Source organism: Lynx canadensis, chromosome A2 (genome assembly GCF_007474595.2).
Source record: "Lynx canadensis isolate LIC74 chromosome A2, mLynCan4.pri.v2, whole genome shotgun sequence".
NCBI classification, from domain to species: Eukaryota; Metazoa; Chordata; class Mammalia; order Carnivora; family Felidae; genus Lynx; species Lynx canadensis.
In genome coordinates, this window is record NC_044304.2 from 96,695,124 (window position 1) to 96,719,362 (window position 24,239).

The 24,239-nt window shown below is 39.1% G+C and overlaps 1 protein-coding gene across 1 annotated transcript; it reads left to right on the plus strand.

Moving 5' to 3' along the window:
* Positions 1 to 11,880: 11,880 nt before the first annotated feature.
* GNGT1 (G protein subunit gamma transducin 1) lies at positions 11,881 to 16,852 on the plus strand. Its single transcript, XM_030307962.1, has 2 exons — positions 11,881 to 11,976; positions 16,724 to 16,852. Exons 1-2 carry the CDS (start codon positions 11,881 to 11,883, stop codon positions 16,850 to 16,852), a joined length of 225 nt encoding a protein of 74 aa, XP_030163822.1.
* The last annotated feature ends 7,387 nt before the right edge of the window (positions 16,853 to 24,239 follow it).

Here is a 24,239-nt window from a genome sequence, read left to right on the forward strand (position 1 = left end):
TCACATTCGGTTTTCACATAAAACGTGAAAGATATTTTTGGAGAATATTTTAATGGTTCTCTTGATGAATGTGTCTTCCCTTCCTCCCCTTTTTCCTCTTGTTGTATTTAATATTTTCAAGAGAATAATTATCTGGCTTCTCCTGAGGGTCTGGACGGAGTTTACGGGAGTTCTCTTCAGTTTCTGAGAAACACTATGCTCACACTTAACAGTCTGGGACATTTTGCACACTAATCCCTCGTGCCAGTTTCATTTATCCTGATGTCACAGCATAGGATCATATTCTTTTTTTTTGTTTTTTTAAAATTTTTTTTTTCAACGTTTATTTATTTTTGGGACAGAGAAGAGACAGAGCATGAAACGGGGGAGGGGCAGAGAGAGAGGGAGACACAGCATCGGAAAACAGGCTCCAGGCTCTGAGCCATCAGCCCAAGCCCGACGCGGGGCTCGAACTCACGACCGCGAGATCGTGACCTGGCTGAAGTCGGACGCCCAACCGACTGCGCCACCCAGGCGCCCCATAGGATCATATTCTTAAGAAAACTAGCCTCTTCTGGAAATATTCAGTGTTACTGATGCTGTCAGATTACCAAATATCTGTGATTAATTAAGACTGACAGTTCAAGATATAAAGATAAATGTTTAACAACCAGCTCTCAGGAAGGGGAATACCGGGAGGGGTGGGCGGGGGGGGTGTTTTTGGTGTGTATAGTTACTGATTTCCATGGTATAATGCTCCCATCATGGCCAGTTTCAGACTACCAGAGTTGGAAATAGATAGGTACAGTCAACCCACCAGAGCCAGTGTGAACTGGCTTTAGCACACCAACTACTGAAATAGCCAGCTGGTTTGGGAAAAAGACACATTTCTAGGAGAAGCAGATTAGACCCTCTCTGTACCTCTCAAATGTTAATAGGAGACAGAAATTTTACCAAACAGCCAGTATCACATCCAGGGGAAAATTCAACTTCAAATCTATCTATTTTCATTCTTCTGAGTATGATTACATAGATCTCACACGTGGACTAAACTAAATTGAAGGACTGATTCAAACTTGTCATTCAGCAAGGCTGTGTCACGTCTGTTCTTTGTTCTCAGGTGCTGGTACTTTTTGATCATCTTTTGCTTCATATAAATGAGGAATCTTTTGGATTAGGGCAGATTGTTTGGGAAATTGCATGCTGCAATGGGAAAATGAATTTTATTCCTTGCTCCTTCAGACAAGTCACATAAACTCTCTGAGCCTCAGTTTCCTTATCTGTAAAATGGGTAAAATGACTATTCTTGTTTACATGTGTGTTATAAGGATTAAAGGCAAGTGTGTAGGCACGCAAAGAGATGTGCTTCAGCTTTCTCACACACAGGCCCAGGACTCCCATAGAAAACCTTGGCACAAAACTTTAAGATCGAGTATCAACCATAATCAGGAAACAGCAACATGATGAGACAAAACAGCAATACAATCAGAAAACTGGCCTTGTAAGACTGAAACCTGTGACATTGTTTCCCACCAGCTCTCCTCTTGGCTGAGTTCAGAGGCTACCCCTCTGCCTGGGAAGGTGTCACACAATCAGGCATCTATCCATGATGGTTTCTTCTGGGGAAATGAGCCTCAGGATTCTTTCAGCCAGAGCAGTGTACTTAGTCCTGCTAAGTACTCAGACATGCTGTGTTACAAACACATGGAGGGGAAGGGGAAAGGGCCAAAACCAGGCTTTTACCCCTCTGTGGTGTAGAGTCTGTGGACACAGGTCAAAATTCGAGTTCAGAGGTATTCTAGAAATGTTAATTCCTTCCTTTATTCTGTGTGCTGTAGGGTGCATCTCTTATTTTTTTTTAAGTTTATTTATTTATTTTGAGAGAGAGAGAGAGAGAGAGAGCGAGCAAGCAACAAGCAGAGAAGGGGCAGAGTGAGAGGGAGAGAAAGAATCCCAAGCAGTCTCCATGCTATCAGCAAGGCCCTACTCAGGGCAGGGCTCAATCTCACAACCTTGAGATCATGACCTGAGCCACAATTAAGAGTCAGATGTTTAACTGAATGAGCCCCCAGGCGCCCCATAGGATGCATCTTTAACACCCCTGTGACCACTGAGCAGAGACAGGGAAGGAGAATTGAACAAGTGAAGACAGTAGAAGTTTGAGATTTTTCAAGCCAGGTTATCAGGAAGGAAATTACTCCTCTTAATTGCAAAACACTTCAGTACTTTTATATCCATGAAAAAGATACCTTCCAATATAAGGGGAATCTAAATTTCCTGGGACTACTTAAATTAATGAATTTATACTTAGGACCATGTGGAAGGGCCAATGACTACGACAATCAGCCTCCATAGGGACGTCATATTACTTCTATATCCTTAAACTAGTATCTAGGCCAAGGGTTACCACATAGCAAAGGAAAAGAATTCCTTTATCCAAAGTCAACAGGAAGTGCAAGGCTGGAGGAACGGGAAGAACAGTCACCCAAATTGATTTGTCATTGTTATACCAAGTAATAGCTTTAGTAGCTGTGGCCAAAAAGTAGAGGTTCAAAATAGTTGGAGTTCTGTAAAATAAGGCATGGAATTCTTATCATTTGAATGCTAAAAGGAACTATCAATATCATCTATTCCACTATTTTCACTTCACAGAATTATAAATTGAGACCTGGAGAGAGAAAATGGCTGGTCATGTTTATTTACCTTAGTTGTTGGCAGAGACTAGAATCCAAGTTCTGATACGCAGCCCTGTATTCTTTCTAAGCCCATACATGGGCTCTTTCTACTGTACAAGGCATTGGAGGAAAACACCAAAAACCAGAATTGAAGCACATAGAAGCTACAGTGACTTCAGGAGCAACTGTGCATGTGTCAGATCCTTGCTTCTGTTCTTTCTCACCACCACCACCAACCCCCGACCCCGTAAAAATGGATATGAAGTTGATTTGGAACACATTAGCTCCTAGAATTCCCAGTCCTGAAGTATGATGTTCTGTCTTTTGAGAGCCACACATGCTTGGACTGTCATCATGAATTTTAGGAAAGGATTGAGGCAGATGGTCCTCCTCTCTGTCAGACACCTTAGAGAGAGGTGGCATGGTTAGCTCATGAAGGAATGAGGAGAATTAATTGAGTCCAGTGATTTGGGGGATATGTATTATATACCATAGTCACTTAAGGAATTACACTGATAACTCCTTAGTAAACAAAATTCTTGCTGTCTTTTAGCTTAAGCCCTCACAAATAAAATCTGAAATGAATCCAGCTGGCTCTAACAAGAAGTTTACACATTTGATAAGAAAGGCAGTTAATCTTTTCTGAGAGATTAGGGATCACGAGGATTTGTTAAAGGTTTAGGCAACTCCTCCACCAAGAAGGCGTTTTTCTCGAGAGTTGGACCACATACGAAATGTTTACTCTATTGCGCCCTCTGTCGGACATAGAGTGCATCTGTGAGTCTTCTATAATAAGATGGAGCCACATAAGCGGATGAAACCTTCCCTATGCCTAATTTTATTATTCTTGTTCTCCTTAGGGAGAACGAGATAATGGAGTATTTAATATGTCTTGTACCATGGTCATTTTTTCATTCACCTATTTTTATTTTTTTATTTTTATTTTTTATTTTATTATTATTTTTTTTTTTTATTTTTTGGGACAGAGAGAGACAGAGCATGAACGGGAGAGGGGCAGAGAGAGAGGGAGACACAGAATCGGAAACAGGCTCCAGGCTCCGAGCCATCAGCCCAGAGCCTGACGCGGGGCTCGAACTCCCGGACCGCGAGATCGTGACCTGGCTGAAGTCGGACGCTTAACCGACTGCGCCACCCAGGCGCCCCGCATTCACCTATTTTTAAAATAAGCAGAATTAATATTTAACATGTGCCAAACCTTGTGCTAGGTGTTTGGGATACAAAGACGAACACATTAGGGATCTCATAGCATAATAGGGTAGACCAGATGAATATCACATAACCAAATTGCAATATAGTATTTTTGGTACAATATTGAATTATGTACTAGGTTTTATGGGATCATAGAGGAGGGAAATAAACATTTTAGCAAGAGCTCAATTCAAAATAATAGGCAATCCATATAAACATCTAAACATTGTATCTTCTATGCCTATGGGACACAGAGACTCATTCTTTCAACAGCTAGCTTTTTTGGTTGGTTTTTAAAGATGCTGTGGCTCTAGCAAAGCGTTGCCTTCTGTAGGAAGGTAGAATCTCAGAAACCCCCTTTCTCTTCTACCCAGATGTATGTTCCCTCAGCTATCATGCCTATCTAGGAGCAGACCATCTTTTCTCTTGCTCAGGGTGCTACATATTTAACTATGTAGGGCATCTAGAAGGTTGGGACAAATTTGGGACTATTTCATCCAAGATGTTTCAGGCACAGTACAGTCTCACCATCTGTCCAAAACTCTAGCCTGGGCTACCAATCCATCAGAGAGTGGCATGTCAGGAAGTGGGGAAGACAGAGAAAATTGTCTCTAACTCCTGAATATCATGTGGGAACCTCAATAGCAATAACTATAATGATGAATGTGATGTTTATTGAGAGTATACATTGTATTTTGCATACATTAGCTCATTAAATCTCCCACAGTAACCACTGAGGGAAATACTTTATTCTCTCCTCACTCTGCAAATGAGCACTGAAACTTCAGGTGAATATGTGTGTTGGCCAAAGCTATACAGCTAGCTCAGGCAGTCTGAATCCCGATCCCATGTTCTTACTCACTGTGTGCACTTTTCTTTTTCTTACATAGTAGTGGGGACCCATGTCAGGCTTATCATATATAACACTTCCTCATGACCTTAGTTCAGTACCTGGGCAAGTTTATCTCAGATTTCCTTTTACTCAAACATAAAGTTTATCACTGAAAACAATAGATTACTTAAATACAAATAGATACAATTTAATACATTGCTGTAATGCTCTAAGAGAAACATCTGCCAAAGTTAGTAATCAGATTAGAGGATTGAGAGAGTTAATTCACTAAAGTCCTTATTTTAAGGGTTATATTTAGCAGAAAGTAATGGACCTTGACCTTTCTAGTATAAAGACAACTCTTTCTTACAACAATATGTCATTTTATGCTCTAACCCAAATCTCATGTTAGTTACACATTACTTACTAAAATGCCATAACCCTTCAAATGTTCATTTGTTCTGGTTTGTGTGGAAAAGCTTTTGTATTCTTAAATCACACAGGAAGGACAACCTGCCATTTGGGGGTGGGGGAGGGGGGGCGGGTAGTTGCAGCTTGAAAGGGCAATACATCTCCTAGACTCCTTACTAATTTTTTTTTTCTTTCTTGACTATTAGCCAAGGAAAACACTGAGTCAAACTGAAAGGTCTGTATTAGGAGGGAGTTGAGTAGAATGGCACGGACCAGGTCTACTGAAGGAGCCAGAGAAGTGTGAGTTGTTCCTACAGGTCAATGGGATCTCCGGCATTCTCTGTCTTCCTGTCTCTTACAATAGAAGTTATGCCCTGGTCCAATCAGATACCAGCCCCTTAGCAACTGCTCTGGGTCTTTTCCCCTCTTGCCTTCTCAAGGACTTGACTCCTGTCACTTTTTCTGTAACAACGGTGCTTCATCCCAGACTGTTTTCATCCCAAACTTAAAGTTCATATTTAACTCTCTATCCCTTTCAGTTAGAGCCTTATTTCACTGCTTCCCTTTCCAGCAAAACTTACCAGAAATGTTTTCTTCACTATCTGCTCCAATTCCTTATCTTCCTGTCTTTCCACATTGCACTCCCAATTAACTTCCATTTCGGGAAGAAGAAGAAGAACAGGAAGTACTCCTGTCAAGGGCACCTCATTATGTTTCCACATCTTACTGGACCTCTCAATTCATATGACAACCAAAACAGCTGCCCCTAAGGTCACCAAGGACCACATTTTTTCCATTTACCTTTTGTCTCAACAATGTTTAACAATTTCAAATCTTTCCTCATCCTTGAAATGCTTTTCTTTTAGTTTTTATGACACCACATTCTCTGGTTTTTCCCCTATTTACTTGGTATTCCTTCTCAATCTGTCCTTCTCCTCTGCCCTGCCATTAAAGGTTGGGGTGACTCCAAAGCTCAACCTTGAGAACTCTTCTCTAACTGTACGTTTTTTCAAAATGTATATTCATACACACACACACACACACACACAACACACACACCCACACACCATATACGTATTTGTGTATAGCCTTGATCTCACCTCTGAATTCCAAACACTTACCTCTACTTAATATCTGTATTTGGATGTCTAATAGACATCTCAAATATTATGTGTTCTTAAACTGAAGTCTTAGTCATAACCTTGATCTTCCTTCTTTCTGTCAATGACACTTCTATGTAGACTTCAAGCCCAAAACTGGAATTACTCTTGACATGCCGTGTCTTCATCACCCAACCCATCAATAGTCCTGTCGGTTCTACCTGTAAGTCACATTTTTAATCTGCCCATATTTCTTTATATCCATGGCCACCAATTTGGTTCAAATCTATTTGTTCTTAAGGGACCATTGTGTTAAGTTCTTACATAAATTCCCAGTTTCCACTTTTGTTCCCCACTCAGCCCCACACAGCAGGGTATTTTTAACATATCAGAGCATGTCACAATACCTCACTTCAAGATAAATCTAAAAGCCCTTCATTAGCTTCTCATTTATTCCTCACCATTCCTCTGAGTGACGTATGTGATCTGACTGCTATCTCCCTTACTGACCTCCACCCCCTCACTCTCCATCGAATCTCCCTCAAGTTACACTGTGTTCTCTATTCTCCTAGTACAACAAATTTTTTCACCTCAGGTCCTTTGCATGAGATCTTCCTTCTGCTTAGCCTTCTCCTTGCATGAATGCTCATCTCCTTATCTTTACTGGCTCTTCTTGACAGTCTTGGTCCCACTGACACTACCTCTAACCATTCTATATGATGTTGCTTCACATAGCGGTCACTCTTTATCATAACCTATAGCCTTTATTATCTGATATCACTATGTTGGTTCCTTTTGTTTTACTTGTCTTTTCATTATATCTAAGCTCTGCAACAGCAGGGAACTTACCTGTTGTATGCACCATTGCATCCCAGTGCTAAGAGCAAGACTTATAAAGTAGGAGCTTATAAATGTCTGTGAAATAAACAAATTACTTATTATACCTCCCCTAGCACTTATCACAATCTAATATATGGTACATTTTATCTTGTTTATCGTCTTTCTCCCTCATTAGAATGTACATTCCTCATGGGCAGTGTCTTCTATATTTTTCTCTGCTCTACCCCTCAAGCATCTGGCACATAATAGCACTCAGTAAATATTTGCTGATGAATGAATAAATGTTAGCTATTTTTATAGTTCCCAAGTATAATGTCAGGACAAAAAAGAATAGTACAAGATAAGAAATTTATAGCCATATGATTACAAATTTGTTTGTACATAATACAGTGGATTTGTTTCTGAAAAAGTGTCAAATTCAATGTTTATAAGTCAAAAATATTAAAGTGTGCTAGCAATATTTCTATTTCAAAGAATGTGCGATTGGTCCTCTATCAAATGGGGGACTTCTATAAGTAATTTCAATAATTCCCCCTAATATAGCCCTTATAAGTTAAATATTTTATTGTATTTTTTTTACTTTTTAAGTTTTTTTTTTGAGAGAGAGAGGAGAGGAGTGTGTGTGTGTGTGTGTGAGAGAGAGAGAGGGAGGGAGAGAGGAGAGGGAGAGAGAGAGAGCAGGAATGGGGCAGAGAGAGAGAGAGAGAGAGAGAGAGAGAGGGAGAATCCCAAGCAGGCTCCGCACTGTCAGTGCAGAGCCAGATGTGGGGCTCAAACTCACGAATTGTGAGATCGTGACCTGAGCCGAAACCCAAGAGTGGATGCTTAACTGACTTACCCACCCAGGCTCCCCATAAGTAAAATATTTTATCAGGATCCCTTACTTCAAAATATGCTTATCTATAATGTGTAAAAACAAACAGAAACAGGTAGATTTTGAACTTTATACTAGCCCACTTTAATTCTAGAATAATCAGCAAGAATCCTAATGGAAACGCTGAAGATATTAAGCGTGAGACACTTAAGTTACTCTACACAGATTTATCCTCCCTACATCCCTCCCCACACCCACAAAACCAACGAAAAGCATTAACAACCTAACATATTTTCAAAAGGCCCTGGAGGGGGCAGTATTGCCCCACTGAGAACACTGCTGTATTGATGGGCACAACTCTGAGATACTTCCTTCCTCTTCTCTTCCCTTTGCTGGTTTGGACCTTATTTCTTCTGATGGTAGTGAAGGATGAAGAAGAAGTAAAAGGCAAATATCTTCTACTAGGGTATGTTTCTCCCCTGAGTTAGCCATAAATTGCTACCTTAGCTTGTTGCTTTGTGTCTTCTGTCCTTCCCTTTTATATTCTGGTAAAGATGGGGAGAGTAATAGGTGAGCTTGGTAATAGGGGCAGGGGCAGTTATAAGATCTAGCCCCTCTTAGGACTTTCCATAGACAGGTGAGTCAACTTGGAAGCTTTAAATATAAGTGACCCAGGTATGGGCGGGGGGGGGGGGGGGGGGGGAAGGAGAGGGGGGTATGGCAGAGTGGGCTTAATGCCCTTTGTTTTCAATTTTGTGCTTTCTTTCTGTGTAATTCTAGAGTATGAAAAAACAAATCTATTCTTTTACACTAATTTGAAGAAGGGTAACAGTGTGCTGAAAACAAAAACAAAGATAAGTATGCTGGAGTCGAAAATACCCCAGACCAGAAAACAAACACTTGTGTTATAACCCCAGCTCGTTTGCCACCCATTGTATGATTTGGGGCACTTCAATCTCTGGACTGCATTTGCTTCATTTGTAAAATGGGATAAGGCATGATTAGATGATGCCACATCTAAATTCATTCTAACCTCTCAGTGCAACTCTGAGCCTTTGGTCTCCATGCAGACAATATACACTGCCCTTCTCTGTGTGTTGGGGTGTCCTTGAGGGAGGTTCGAGTTTTGATATTCACTCTTTGAGTTTTCTCATGCAAGTCCTGTGGCATCAAATTTGGCAAGCATTCTCACATCTTCTAAGATTCACCTCCATCAAAGGAAATGTGTTTTACTTAAAATATTATTGAATATCGTGAATCACAGCGTTTTAGAGTTGGGAGATCATTTGTTAATAATGTTAGAACTTTGCACTTTTCTCTGTGTCTAGGTGAATTTTCATGACATAGGTTGCAAGTGACTTTTTCAACTTCAAGATCCTCTTTTATGTATTGAACGATTCAGGAGAAAGGACATAAAAGTTATGAAAGATATGAATGCTCTTATAAAGGTCCTTACAACCCATTGTGCCTTAGATTTTTTAGAAGCAGAGCCTAAGGCTTTCCTTGTTCAAGTGACTTATCAAGGGTGGGCTCTCAGGAGAAACCTCTGAAGGAGGGTGGAAAGCATGATGAAGCAGAAGTTAAGCAAAGTTGTAGTTTCAGATGTCTAGCTGATCCTGATCCCATGGGGGGCTCTGGAAGGTTCTCAATCATAAGGTTGTTCTGCCCAGAGGCAAGTGGTCTGAGCTATTAGAACCCCACTTCAGCCAGCCATGTGCTACACGGGCCAGCTGAAAGCATAATCTCCCAGACATCACCAGCTGAAGTGCTTTCCATCAGCCAAGAACAAACTTACGCGGAAGGCTTACCCTTGGCAGTCAACACCTGCAGGTGTTGGGGAGATGAATACCCCACCCTGGAAAGGGAGATCTAGGCAGGGTACCAACAGTGTCTGCTATGCATGATATTAAATGAGTGAAATTATGTCCACATGATATCCTTTAAAAGCACTTATAAAGCTACCTATCAGCAAATGACATGTAGGATAACACAGTCTGAAAACCTGGAGGTACCCAGCTAACATGTACTGAGCACTAGCTCTGTACTACATACTCTATGTAACCTTTATTCCTCTCAAGAAATCTACAATGTAAGTAATAATATTGCTTCTATTTCCTAGTAAACTGGGGCACAGAGAAGTTAAGTAACATGATCAGGGCCACACACCTATCAAGAGCCAATGAGTGACTATTTCATTGGCAAAAATATGGTAGGGATTCTCTAGAACAGAGAAAATTAAATTCTAAACCCTGTTCCAAATCAAAACCTCTTAGATTGGATTCATATTTTAACAGGTCCTAAAGTGATTTTTACACACATTGAAGTGTCAGAGCCATTACCAAATGGAATTAGTTTTCCAAAATGGAGAAAAGTTGTGCAAAGGCCAATGTCAACAGCTGAAAATGATCAGCAGAGATAGATACACTTGTGAATGGTTATAGACAGTCTAAAGGTAGTGAGAAGGAAGGGGAGAATAAACTAGAGCATGGGCTCTTGAATATGAGGCAATAATTACCTAGGAAGGAACAACTTTTTGTCGTCATTGTTTCTTAAAATAGGAACAAATAGCAAAAAAAGTATAGGAAACATTAACTTTGGGTACTGATAGAGTGTTTTTTTCTATATTTGTGCTGGCATTTATTCCTAAAAACTTACTAAAATGTCTATTTCTGGGGTGCCTGTGTGGCTCCCTCAGTTAAGCATTGGACTCTTGGTTTTGAATCAGGTCATGATCTCGTGGTTTCATGAGTTTGAGCCCCACGTTTGGCTCTGTGCTGGCAGTGCAGAGCCTGCTTAGGATTCTCTCTCCCTCTCTCTGACTCAACCCCACTCATGCTGTTTCTCTCTCAAATAAATAAAAACTGAAACTTAAAAAATAAATAAAATGTCAATTTCCCAGAGAACAACAGTCTATTATAAGACTGAGAAAGGAAATAATGTTTCCTCAAAGGTTTTAGAAATGATAACACTGTGTAAGCACAGGGAAATAAGTTAATTTCTGATAATTATTAGCAGAATATTTTTATGTAGATGTACAATGTTTGCTGAAATAGCATGTGACCTGATTGTGTCTACTTTAATAAAAACATATCATTATAAAAATTGGACCAGGGAGACAAAGGAGAAAAAGAGAGGACCAAAAAAGGAGAGATTATAAGTGATGCCACTTGGCTACAATGAAATATTTTCCAGACAGTTGCATATGGAACTGGACAGTTCCAGCAACTGGACAGTTGCTTATCTTCCCCTTTGCCCACTGATAAAATCAAGGAGAAGAGATTTCTGAGAGTGCAAAAGATCCTTCTTCTATGATGAGCATCAGTAGATCAGACCCACTGTGCTACCTTTAACCTGCTCCATTTGCTCATCGTTGTTATCCAATGCATTGACAGTTATTACCCACTTCCAAGTATTGTTTAGAGTAACATGCTAGTTTATTTTTGAATAAGATTGTTTGCTGTATTTCTACTCTATTGGTTCATAGTTCAATCTATTATTATAAAGAACTCATAAACAGTTTTTGTACGGTTCTCTGTTAATACCAGATTAAGTACTCTAGCGATTTAGGGGATTAATGGGCAGTCCTCAAAATGACCTCAAACTAATTTAAATGGCATAAATCATAGATGGAGGGCTTTGGTGTTGGAGAAGAAGGTTGGAAACCCAAATTTTTAAATTGTGTCAAAAAAAAAAACAGGGGAAAAGAGAGGCTTTTGGTGTTGAAGATTACATATGATTAAACTGACCTCTCCCCACAAACCTACTATGCAGGTGTTTAGAGTCCAATGCTTGGTTTAATCATATTAGTGAAGATTATAAGGAGCTTTAAATTGCAAGGCTAGCGTGTAGTGCTAGAATTGTCAGAGAGCGTTCATAAGAAATCCATTATCACAGAAAACTAAACAAAGAAAGAATTCACTTAGTAAGTTAAGAGTGGAGGGAAGTGTTGGCTAACATTGGCTTTAAACAAAGGCCAGCAATTCAGATGCACGAACTATCTATTTTTTCAGCAGGCAAAAGATGCCAGTGATCAATATTGAGGACCTGACGGAAAAGGACAAATTGAAGATGGAAGTCGACCAGCTCAAGAAAGAAGTAACACTGGAAAGAATGCTGGTAAACTGCTGTTCTCTTTTGAATTTTATTTTAAACTGTAGATATAGTAGGAATACTGGGTCAGAAACCATTGCAGGGGAGCAGAATTTGCCACCCCAAATATGTTCCTTGGCATAAGCATTATTTTAGGCTGATTATTTTAAGAAACAGCAGATAGTAGAGAAGCTCTGGAACCAAGTAAAAGCTGCCCTTTGTAAGAGCGTTTACAGTTATAAGAGAACTCTCCATTTGTAAGGGTGTCTTCTTCTGAGAAGGCATTTAGAGACTTAGGATTTAGAGAAGACTCTAAATCTCTAGAAACTCATATCAGTAGAGAAGGCAAGGACTTAAGTCCACTTGATTTAAGTGGGTTTTGGATGACTGCTTTTCCTGGAAACCTCCCATAACTGGCCTGCTCCCCATATCCCCCAACATCTTTTGTCTTCAGCTGGAGGGTGGTATTTAAGGGGGTATCTTAGGTCATTTTGGAGAGGTTATTCATTCTCCTGGGTCTCTCCCATATATACACGGAGGTACACGTTATTAAATTCTGTGCGTTTTTATCCTGTCAATCTGCCTTTTTTTTATTATAGGGGTGTCTCAGCCAAGAACCTAAAAGAGTAGAGGGGAAATTATTTGTCCTCCCCACACCATTTACTGGAGAAGCTCAATGTAGTTAAAAATAAATCGTTTGGGTAAAAAGTCATCAGAGATTAAGAAAGCTAGTAATCATAATTATCTCTTGATTAGACTATAAATCAAAGATTTGGCAAACTATTTTCATGGGCCCAAATCCAGCCTTAGCCTGTTTTAGTATGACCACTAAGCTAAAAATGTTTTTTTTACCATTTTTATAGAGTTGTTTTAAAAATGAAAGAAAGGAAGGAAGGAAGGAAGGAAGGAAGGAAGGAAGGAAGGAAGGAAGGAAGGAAAAGAAAGAAAGAAGAAAGAAAGAAAAGAAAGAAAGAAAGAAAGAAAGAAAGAAAGAAGACAAGAAAGAAAGAAAGAAAGAAAGAAGAGAAAGAGGCAGAAAGAAAGAAGATGAGACAGAGGCCATATTCAGTTAAGCAGTAAGTGAAGCAATACATATAGGCATTTTATTTTTTACTTTTCTAAATTGATAAGCTTCTCTTTATTTAATGCAATAGTTTGATGTTTAAATACTTTTAGCCAAAACCTCATCCCCTCCAGCACTGTCATGGCTAGTAATGAAGGAGTACATTCTATTCCTCTTTGCAAACAAAAATGAGTTCAAGCACAAGAACTCACTCGTTCCTCCTGAAAACATCTGACAGATCTTGGAAATGGTTACCAAGAGTTCTCTGCTGTTAAAAGGACCAGAAATGGCAAAGGAATAAAAGTTTCCTCCAAACAAACAGTGACTGAAGCTTGGAAGATGTAGATATGTATTTTAGATCTCTTCATTTTAGGAAAGTAAGTAGAACAAAAACTCCTCCATGAGTAATAAGAGTATATTTTATATTTTTCAAACATTTGTTTTATCAAGCCAGAGCAAAAAAAGGGGGAGTAGTTTGCATTATCTTTGTACTTTGCTCAAAACTCTTACTCCCAATAAATATGGGAATTTGGGTTTTTTTCCCCTTTATAATTGTCTCAAACTCCCCTGTTGCCCTTTCCATACAGGCAAGACATATTTTGTTGTAAAAAAAATTAAATTTATAAATATCATGAAAAGCTTGGAACTCACAACAAAAAAGTTAAAATCTTTATAATTTAGGAAACATAAACTTTTGGCATAAAGGAAAGTTCTTTTTTCTTACTTGAAACATCCAAAAGCTGTTTGATTACTTATATCTTCAGGATTATTGTTTTGAAGGCAATTTGGTTGTGTTCATGTTTATTATTCACTTATGGCAAGCTCACCTGGGAATTTTTATTTTTTTTAATTTTGGGTAAACATCACATACATCTTACCATCTGTCAGGTTTGGGGGTTCCTTTTCCCTACTACTCAATGTCTCCTCGCTCTTGGAAGTCAAACTAATTTAATACCACACTGCCCAAACCACACACACCTACCCACAACCTACACACACACACACACACACACACACACACACACACACACACAGAAATTTTAGGTCCTGAACCGACATTTCTGAAATAGGATGGTATAGCATCCTTATAGTATGGTCCAGTGGATAGATACTGGAACCATATCCCTGGCTCAGATTCTGGCTCCACAGCTTTCTCTCTGTGGAACACTTACCTGAGACATTTTCTGTAAAATGGGAATAGTAACAAAATCTAATTCAGAGGACAATTGGGAGGAATAAATGGGTGGGATAATATATATAAAGCTCTGAAAACAATACCCAGGACATAGCAAGTTTTTTCTGCTATTATTACTACTTTTTAAATTATTATTGAAGTCTGAGACCCAGACTAGTTCATAATATGCCTCAACCTCTTTTGCTATCAAGGCACTATTGTCAGAATAAGACAACTGCTTGCATCCACTTTTAGAGGACAGATTTGCAATGACTATATGTCGATTCAATGGGCAAAGATTGAAGATAATCTTTGTGGTAATAGCTAAAAATAGCTGCCATTTGATTGAGAATCTGTTGTATGCTGGGAACTTAATGGAACTAGTGTTGCTGTTCCTATTTCGTAGATGAAGTAACTAAACCTTGGGTGAACTCTCCTAACTAAGGGTCTATTGTGGGTAAGTGGGTAGAGCCAAAATTCAGTGGCCCGAATCGAGTCCATGCTTTCCACAATGCCATATAATCCTATATTAAACTATCTATACTTATAATAAGCTTCACTGAAATACATTTTGAACAACACACTCACATGGGTTTTGGGTAATTTATTGATCCTTGTAGCCCCAGATCCTAGTTAGACATTGTCAAAACCAACCCCTCACTGACTCCAGAATTAGGACAGCAGTTAAACCTCTATTCCTGACATCTGATTGAGGCCCAAAAGCTGGTGTTCGGAGAAGTATAAAAAAAGTGAATCTACATGCACCCCCGTGTTTATAGCAGCACTATCAACAATAGCCAAAGTATGGAAAGAGCCCAAAGGTCCATCGATGGATGAATGGATAAAGAAGATGTGGTATATATATATACAATGGAGTATTACTTGGCAATCAAAAAGAATGAAACCTTGCCATTTGCAGCTATGTGGATGAAACTGGAGGGTATTATGCTAAGTGAAATTATTCAGAGAAAGACAAAAATCATATGACTTCACTCATATGAGGACTTTAAGAGACAAAACAGATGAACGTAAGGGAAGGGAAACAAAAATAATATAAAAACAGGGAGGGGGACAAAACAGAAGAGACTCAAATATGGAGAACAAACTGAGGGTTACTGGAAGGGTTGTGGGAGGGGGGATGAGCTAAATGGGTAAGGGACACTAAGGAATCTATTCCTGAAATCATTGTTGCACTATATGCTAACTAACTTGGATATAAATTTTAAAAAATTAAAAAATAAAATTAAAAAAATATATATATATATAAAGTGAATCTAAATCTTAGTTTTGAGAAAGAACAAATATGAATTTGAATTACTGCATATTTTAAAATTGTATATAAACTCCAATTGAAGGAGCCATCTGACCAAGGTCTTGCCTCAGTTAGGAATGATGTTTTCTAGTATGTACATAATGAGTTTACAGAGTTAAAAAGTAATCTTAAGTCTTATATCTAATGTTGCTGGAAATTTTCATATAAAAATAGCATAAATATTTTATTAAAAAAACACAATACCTAGATAGCTTATGGAATGGCCACCTAATGGGCTGCCGGAAATGAAGTAGTTTCATGTTAATTTCATGAATGATGTATTAAGTGAAAAGGAAACAAGCTGAAAGTTAAAAGGAATGATAACTTGATCCTGTGTATATATGCATGCATATGCACACACACACACACACACACACACACATTTGTATTTATATATGTTATAGAACATTGACTCTTTCTAAAAAGTGGGTTAAATGTTACATGGATCATTCAGGCTCTGGCTGAGCCCATTAAAGTACTAAAGCCTGATTTTTCATGAACTCATTATTATAATAGTGCATATGAGGGAAGATCAATCTCATAAAAAAAAAAACTCAGTTCAACAAATACTTATTTATGGAGCACCAACTAAATGCAGTCTGTGTTCTCGATACATGTGAACAAATCAGCCAAAGGTCCCTGACCTTTTGGAGGTCACCTTCTAATGCACTGTCATCATCAATCATTGTAAATGAGTTTAAAATAACATTACAGGGGCGCCTGGGTGGCGCAGTCGGTTAAGCGTCCGACTTCAGCCAGGTCACGATCTCGCGGTCCGGGAGTTCGAGCCCCGCGTCAGGCTCTGGGCTGATGGCTCGGAGCCTGGAGCCTGTTTCCGATTCTGTGTCTCCCTCTCTCTCTGCCCCTCCCCCGTTCATGCTCTGTCTCTCTCTGTCCCAAAAATAAATAAACGTTGAAAAAAAAATTTAAAATAACATTACATGTGTGTACTTCTGAGAATCCAGGAGCAGTGATAAGCCTGGAATTTAACAATTATTCATTCCCTTCCACCTTTACAGGTCACATTTTTGGAAGGAGGAAAAATATTCAATCAGTGTTCTCTCTGGTGAACAACTATTCCTTCTTCTCTCCTAGAAAGTACATACACATTGGCGGAAAGCAGAACCACATTTAAAAGAACACAAAAATTATAATAAATACATTCTTGGATTCTGCAGCATTTGTATTGAACCAAATGTGTCATTTCTTTCTCTTCTCCTTTAAGGTCTCCAAATGTTGTGAAGAAGTAAGGGATTATGTTGAAGAAAGATCTGGCGAAGATCCACTAGTAAAGGGTATCCCAGAGGACAAAAATCCCTTCAAGGAGCTCAAAGGAGGCTGTGTGATTTCATAAGAAAAAAAAAAAAATCCTTGGAATATCTTGAGCTTTAATGACAGTACTAGTTTTTGGTCATATATAAGAATTCTATTAAGCATGTATGTAAAGCTTTAAATTTATAAATATAAACTTTAAATAAAAACTGGGATGTGATAATGTATAAATCTGTTTTTCTTCAACTGTTTAGTACAGTGAATTTTGATTGACCTTTTCCTTTAACGATACCTACTGTTTCATGGGGCGCCTGGGTGGTTCAGTCGGGTAAGTGACGGTCTCAGATCATGATCTCGCAGCGCAGTTCCTGAGGAAAGGTCATAAGAAGCCAGAAAGTTCTGGCCCTGGCACTTCACTGCCTCTCTGACTTTGGATAAGTTACTTAATCTTTTTAAATCTCAGTTTCTTCTGCTGTAGGAAAGAAAGAATAATGGTTCTATCCCCTTTTACTTGGGGTTAAATATTACACTAGAGTGATTACGGCGTTTAGTGTACCACTTGACACACAGTAAGACCCAATAAGTGTTAACTAGTGTTACTGAGAAAGGAACTAGATGCATATCCAGAATCCTTTAAGATACGTGCTATTCCATCCCATCTCTAAGAAGACTGTCACCAATACGGTCCTTTTTCCTATAGCAGCGTAAGAGCAAAATGGTAGAAAAATAGCTTTGTTCTGCATCATCTTCCTAATCAGTTTCCTCCTGGCATCTTATTGAGTTGACATAAGCCAAATCTCACTACCTTTGTGCTAATGACTAAGATAATTTGCCTCTGTTTCTGTAACAAATGATGAGTGTTAATTACCCCAACTTGGAAACTACTTTTGTTGTTACTGTTTCCTTATCCTATCCCACACGTACAGTGCTATTTTTGGATATGTCAGTGATCAGAATACAAGGAAATGCTAATTGTTGTTCTTTTTGTTTTATTTTAATTACTTATGGGAGAGGGAGAGTGGCAGGGAGAGAGAGAAAGAGAGAGAATCTTAAGCGGGCTCCATGCACAGCATAGAGCCTGACATGAGGCTTGATCCAAGGACCCTGGGATCACGACCTGAGCCGAAATCAAGATTTGGACACTCAACTGACTGAGCCACCCAGGCACACTGATTGTCATCCATTTTTTGAAAATTTTTAAAAAAATACTCATTTATTTTTGAGTTACAGAGAGAGAGCACAAGCAGGGGAAGGGCAGAGAGAAAGGGAGACATAGAATCTGAAGCAGGCTTTAGGCTCTGAGCTGTCGGCACAGAGCCCAACGCGAGGCTTGAACTCACGGACACTGAGATCATGACCTGAGCCAAAATCAGACACACAACTGAATGAGCCACCCAAGCACCCCTGTCATCCATTTTAAAAACAAGGTAAGAATTATCTTTATTTGGTCTGGAAGGGAATGTCAATGTGGTCCCAAGTTTGGCTCCTAGCACAGTGGTTTCCTACTCTGGTGGTAGTAAATGCTCAGCAAAGATCTGCTGACTCCTGCTCAACCCTTTCATTTTGAAATAGAGGAAATCCAGGCTCAGAGAAGTGAATTGGCAAGTTTCTCAGGTCCAGACTCCGGATCTCTGGCTGCATGGTTAACAACACACTCTATCACATATAGACATGCTTTCGGTATTAAGGGATTCCAGGATAAACTATTGGATAAACTACCCTTTCCTCAGCAGAAGCTCTTTTCCCCTGTTTAAAATTATAAAACTCCTTTCCAAGCACCCCTTCAGCACTGCCTGTCTTTGTGTTCCACTCTATTTTCTTCCATAGCTCCCACCACCATCTAGCATACTATATATTTTACTTGTTTTACTTGTTTAATTGTGGTCCATCTCAAGGGTTTTTCCATGTGCAGTTTGATGCAAATTAATGTTTATTAAGTGTTCCATTTATATTTTCCCCCCTGATTAAAAAAATACAGAGTCCTTGCTATGGCACTTAGTAACACGCATGATCCTAACCAACATCTCTACATGCATGGTCCTAACTAACATCTCTAACAATTGGAAATAGATCTGAGAGCCAGATAATTCTAAGTTAAAGCTTTGGTTTGTCCACTTTCTACTTCAACTCTTTGAACATCATGAGTTTTTTTCATGTATAAAATGAGAGCATAGGATGGATTCTTATATGAAAATTTAAAATCACTTAGAATAGAGATGAGCAAATGAGCAAATGTCCTCTATTATAATAAACCTTGGAGACTTCCTGTAGCCAACAAACTTAACTATTAAATGACCACTGACATGACACCCCATTTCCCCACCTTCTGCAGTTTTAGTCGTATTGATCTCTCCACCTGAAATGTCCTCTTCTCTAACTCACTTCAGCCTTTTGAATCCTACTCCTTTCTGAGACTCACTAAAAACTATCTTCTCTGTCCCTCACGCCATCCCAAGAGTATTCTGTAAATCTTTTAACTCATTTAACATCGCTTTGCTTTCTCTTATTACAGTTGGTATGGTTGTCTTGATCTCAATTCTGTATTGTAAATTCCCCAAGCCAGACGCTCTGTTTATTATTGAAACTGCCATACCAACTAATAAATTGTCTCTACAATTTAATTGACTAAGTGTTCAATTAAAAGCAGGAAAGGGTAATACTTTTTATATTGGATAATTCAGAATTCTTATTAGCTTAATTGAGGAATAAATTGACAGTAGGGTAACATTCGTGTTGCTTAAAAATACAGATTGTCAGCACACCTGGGTGGCTCAGTTGGTTAAGTGTCCGACTCTTGGTTTTGGCTCAGGTCATCATCTCATGGTTTCATGAGTTCGAGCCCCACGTCAGGCTTGGTGCTGGCAGTGCAGACCTGCTTGAGATTCTCTGTCTCCTTCTCTCTCTGCCCCTTCCCCCACTTGCACTCTTTCTCTCTGAAAATAAATAAATAAACTTAAAAAAATACAGATTATCTGCAGAAGTTGGAATAAGATAAAAATCATAGAAAGGAGTGACAGAGAAAGATGGTTTAGGAAGAAGGATGTGATAATCATGACTGTTCCACAGGCTATACAGCTACAACAGTGAGTGACCTTTTTTTTTTTTTTTTTTTTCTTTCCAGAAGTTGTTATTTCAGGACCATGGATTACTAGGTAAAAAGGAATGAGGTAAGATTACAGGGAAACAAAAGAGACTCCTGGCATAGCCTTAGCATTTGGCTCTTCAACAAAACTTCCTCGTACCAGTAGTGAGAATGAGTTAAGTATACATACTGCAGTATATACCATTTGAGATACGTGCACTTTGAGGGTATTTTGTACACATAAGTGAGTTTAAGCTTTAGCAAGAAAAAAAAAAACCAGTTATTCTAATTTGGATTGATTTGATTTGAGCCAGATTTGAAAACAAGGCTAATATCAAACTTCCTAAATTCTTAAAACAATATTAACATGAGGAAAACAGTAAAATGAGTAATAAGAATGACCAGTTAAATGGAAATTAAAGTCTTGTATAAGCACAATTGATAAATCATATTTGATATGAATTATAAGTAGTTGTTAAGATAGTTGGAGCATTAGGGGCACCTGGGTGGCTCAGTCGATTAAGCATCTGAGTCTTTTTTTTTTTTAATTTTTATTTTTGAGAGAGAGAGAGCACGAACAGGGCCGGGGTAAAGAAGGAGGGAGAGAATCCCAAGCAGGCTGTGAGCTATCAGCGCAGAGCCCAAGGTGGGGCTTGATCTCACAAACCATGAGATCATGACCTGAACTGAAATCAAGAGTCTGAGGCTCAATGGACTGAGCCACCAAGGCACCCCTAGATTTTGACTCAGGTCGTGATCTCAGATCATGAGATCGAGGCCCATGACTGTCTCCAAGCTAGGTATGAAGCCTGCTTAAGATTCTCTGTCCCTTTGTCCCTCCCCAGTGCACTCAAGTGTGCTCACTCTCTGTCTCTCAGAAAAATAAAAAATAAAAAGGATAATTGGAGCATGAGACACAGGTCATTCTCTTACTTCATATTATCTCCATCTAGAAAAGGAAGCTTATGCACACAGTTGAATGGGTCAGTTGTGAAATTTTCCGTGGGATTGTTATAATAAGTTGAAGTAAAATAAAATGAACCAAGTGCATCAAATATTTGTTAAATATGTTCCTTAAAGAAACCATCATTTTAATGGCCTAAACAGTCATCATGAACTTTATAAATTCCAGAAGAGCAGAATTTGGGAAATAACCTAGTTTATTTACACTAACAAAACAGAGGCAGAGAGAATATATGTCCTGTAAAAACAAACAAAACAAAACAAAACAAAACAAAACAAAACATAAGATAAAATAAGACCAGAATCCTGGTCTTTTTGAGTTCAACCTAGCATTAAATCAACTCCAATATAACACCTCTTGATATTTTCTTATATAGTTTCCTTTATATGCATTTTTAACAACATACTTAATACATTCAGAAACATAGCCAAAGAATTTTTTCTTTTTTTTCTTTCCTTTTTTCCTTTTTTTTCTTTTCTTTTTTTTCTTTTTTCTTTTTTTTTTTTTTTTTTTTGCATGTCAAGGTAAATATTTCATGGTCTTTGCTCTTTTATACTTTAAAAGTAGAAATAGGAGCATCTGGCTGGCTCAGTTGGTGGAGCTTGTGACTCCTGACCTCTGGGTCATGGGTTCAAGCCCCATGTTGGGTGTAAAGGTTTGATAGATGATATATAGGTAGGTAGGTAGGTAGGTAGATAGGAAATAAACACATGGTTAATTTTCTTAAGTAGTTTTCTTTAAAACACTTGTCAGAAGATAATGGGCTAATAAAAGTTACTTTCTGGTTATACTTGTTATTTTCATTGCAGAATGGTTTGTACACATACTATTTTGTAAAAAAAAAAAACACAACAATCATAACTTCTATTACTTATATGTAAAATATAAGTAAAAAGCTAACATTACGTTTGGATATAACTGATATGGATTTTAAAATCTGTTTATCCAAACGGTTTTGTTGGTAGAACATTTCTGTGAGAATACACAAGAAATTGCTTACCATGGTTGCTGTCTGGGACGTACATTCCATGCTAGGGATGGGGGCTACATGCTCTTCTAAAAAGTGTTCCCAGCGTCTTACCATGTAAAACCAAACAAGACAGTTTTCAAAATGTTGTGTGGTCATGGATTTCAGCATTTCTCAATTCGTTTTAGTTTAATCAATTAACTTAATATGATATTAGGACCCTGCATTATTTGATAAGAATAAAAACAAAAAATAATAATATGTATTTCATCTCTAATTTAAGTTTCATAATACTGTGGAAGAAGTGAAAGAACCACTGTGGTTTTATAAATATTTATCACTGCATGCAAGTTGATGATTTCATAGAGAAAAAATTTCCAGGCTAAAATAATTCGGCTTTTATGATTTGGACCAGAAAGAAATACATTAAGTTACTTAAGCAACTTATTTAATTTGGGTGCTGAGTTTATTTAATTTGGGTCACGTTAACTACTTTCACTAACTTGTTTAAGTTATTTTTAACCAACGTTTTAAATCTGAGCAATGGGGAATCAGAAAATACAAATTGCTTTTGGAGACAGATGTTAGTTTTTTGTCTTGGCTCACAGCTTACTAACAGGGGAAAACTTTGGCAGCTGATTTGACTTCTTTGAGCCTGGGAGATCCTGGAATGTGTGGTATTTCAAATATAGAAAAAGAAACTCCTAAACAGTTTGCTTTGTGAAAGTGATTTATCAGATGTGGATACATACATACAATTAGAAACAAAACATACCTTGGCTAATCCACCTCTCCCCTTCCCCATCATATATTGTATAAATTAGAAAGCCAAAATCCAGAAAAAATAAATAAATAAAGGACTTTTCCAGTGCTAGCCAGGGACAGAGCTGGGACTAGACCCAGAGTAATCACCAAGTAGCTTGTTGTCCTTCTTGTTCCAAGATATTCATTGAAGATAAGTGGGTGGAACATAGAAATTGTGAGCAAACAAAACCTCTGCTCACAAGACAGGGAGTGACAATGGGTGTCTCAGGTCAAGTGCCCTGAAAAACTCAGTTCATGCCACCACTCTTGAATCTGGCTCTGTAGGCAGGAGGTAATATCTCCAAAAAGAGAAATATCTGACTGCTTGGGAAGGTTTCCTACCCTTAATGCTTTATTTTTCTTCTAGTCTGTTGACCATCATTAAGAAGGCTTTAGTTTATAGTCAAGGGAAACCTTACATTGCAGGTAAGCATTTGTCATAGCAGACACTTTTCCTGGCAGCAAGATGAATACTGCTTTGCAGATAGTGGAGAAACCAATACTTAGTGAATCTACTGCCTATGTCCAGAAAGGTGCTGGAGCCAGGAATTCAAGACCCATGGTGTCAACAGTCACCCAATCCTTGGTTGATAGGGAGTGGAGAAATACTTTCTGGTAAGAACTTTTTTTTTTTTTTTTTTAATTTTTTTTTCAACGTTTATTTATTTTTGGGACAGAGAGAGACAGAGCATGAACGGGGGAGGGGCAGAGAGAGAGGGAGACACAGAATCGGAAACAGGCTCCAGGCTCTGAGCCATCAGCCCAGAGCCTGACGCGGGGCTCGAACTCGCGGACCGCGAGATCGTGACCTGGCTGAAGTCGGACGCTTAACCGACTGCGCCACCCAGGCGCCCCTCTGGTAAGAACTTTAAGACTGCTGTTTCTGTCTTCTCTAGTATCATCCGTGTGTCCACTAAATCATTACAAAACATTCCGCTAAAGAAAGAACAAAAACTCTGCTGTGGAGGATGCAGACGATTGCCAGAAAATGGTCCTGCAAGTTGTAAACAATATTCACATCCCAATGACTCCTTGGTCCCCCAATATGTAAATATGTATCAGGCACGCAACCGACTGGGTCATTCAACAGACGTGGTGGGTGTTTCTGAGATTACAGGTCAGTTTCACTTTCCTCTTGGGCCTTTTCTTAAGCGTTCACATTTCCCACAGTACACATGTAGATTAACTGGGGAAAAGGAACATGCTGTATATTTTTGAAACTCTTGGAGAGGTGAAGGGTCGTTATTTCCTGCAGGGTAGTGTCCTCCTTTTCTTGCTTCACAAACAAAACCCGGATGTGACTTGGAAACGGAAAACAAAACAAAACAAAAAAGGAACAAAAAGTAAAACTTTACAGTTGTTTCTCCAGGAAAGTGGGTTAGTGCAGCCCCAACCCTCGGGCGGCAGCCCTGGCCGGTCCCGCGCGGGCGTGGCCGACTCGGGAGCCGGCAGAGAGCCAGCATCCCGCCCTGAGATCCCGCAGCAGCGAGCTTCTCAGGCTCCTTCCCAACTCTACCGTCCCCGGGCTCGCAGGGCCCGGCCACCCGGGGTCGTGGGAGCCCTAGAGAGATCCTAGGGCGCTGGGCAGGGCCAGCAAGTGGAGAAGACCCGGGGACAGCTGAGCGCTCAGGGCTCTGGGGGCCACCTCGGGG

Excerpts from the sequence above, each read along its gene's own strand:
- GNGT1 (XM_030307962.1), top strand. The coding sequence starts at position 11,881 with ATGCCAGTGATCAATATTGAGGACCTGACGGAAAAGGACAAATTGAAG. Across the intron at positions 11,977-16,723 it reads TAACACTGGAAAGAATGCTG|GTCTCCAAATGTTGTGAAGA; the intron begins GTAAACTGCTGT and ends TTCTCCTTTAAG.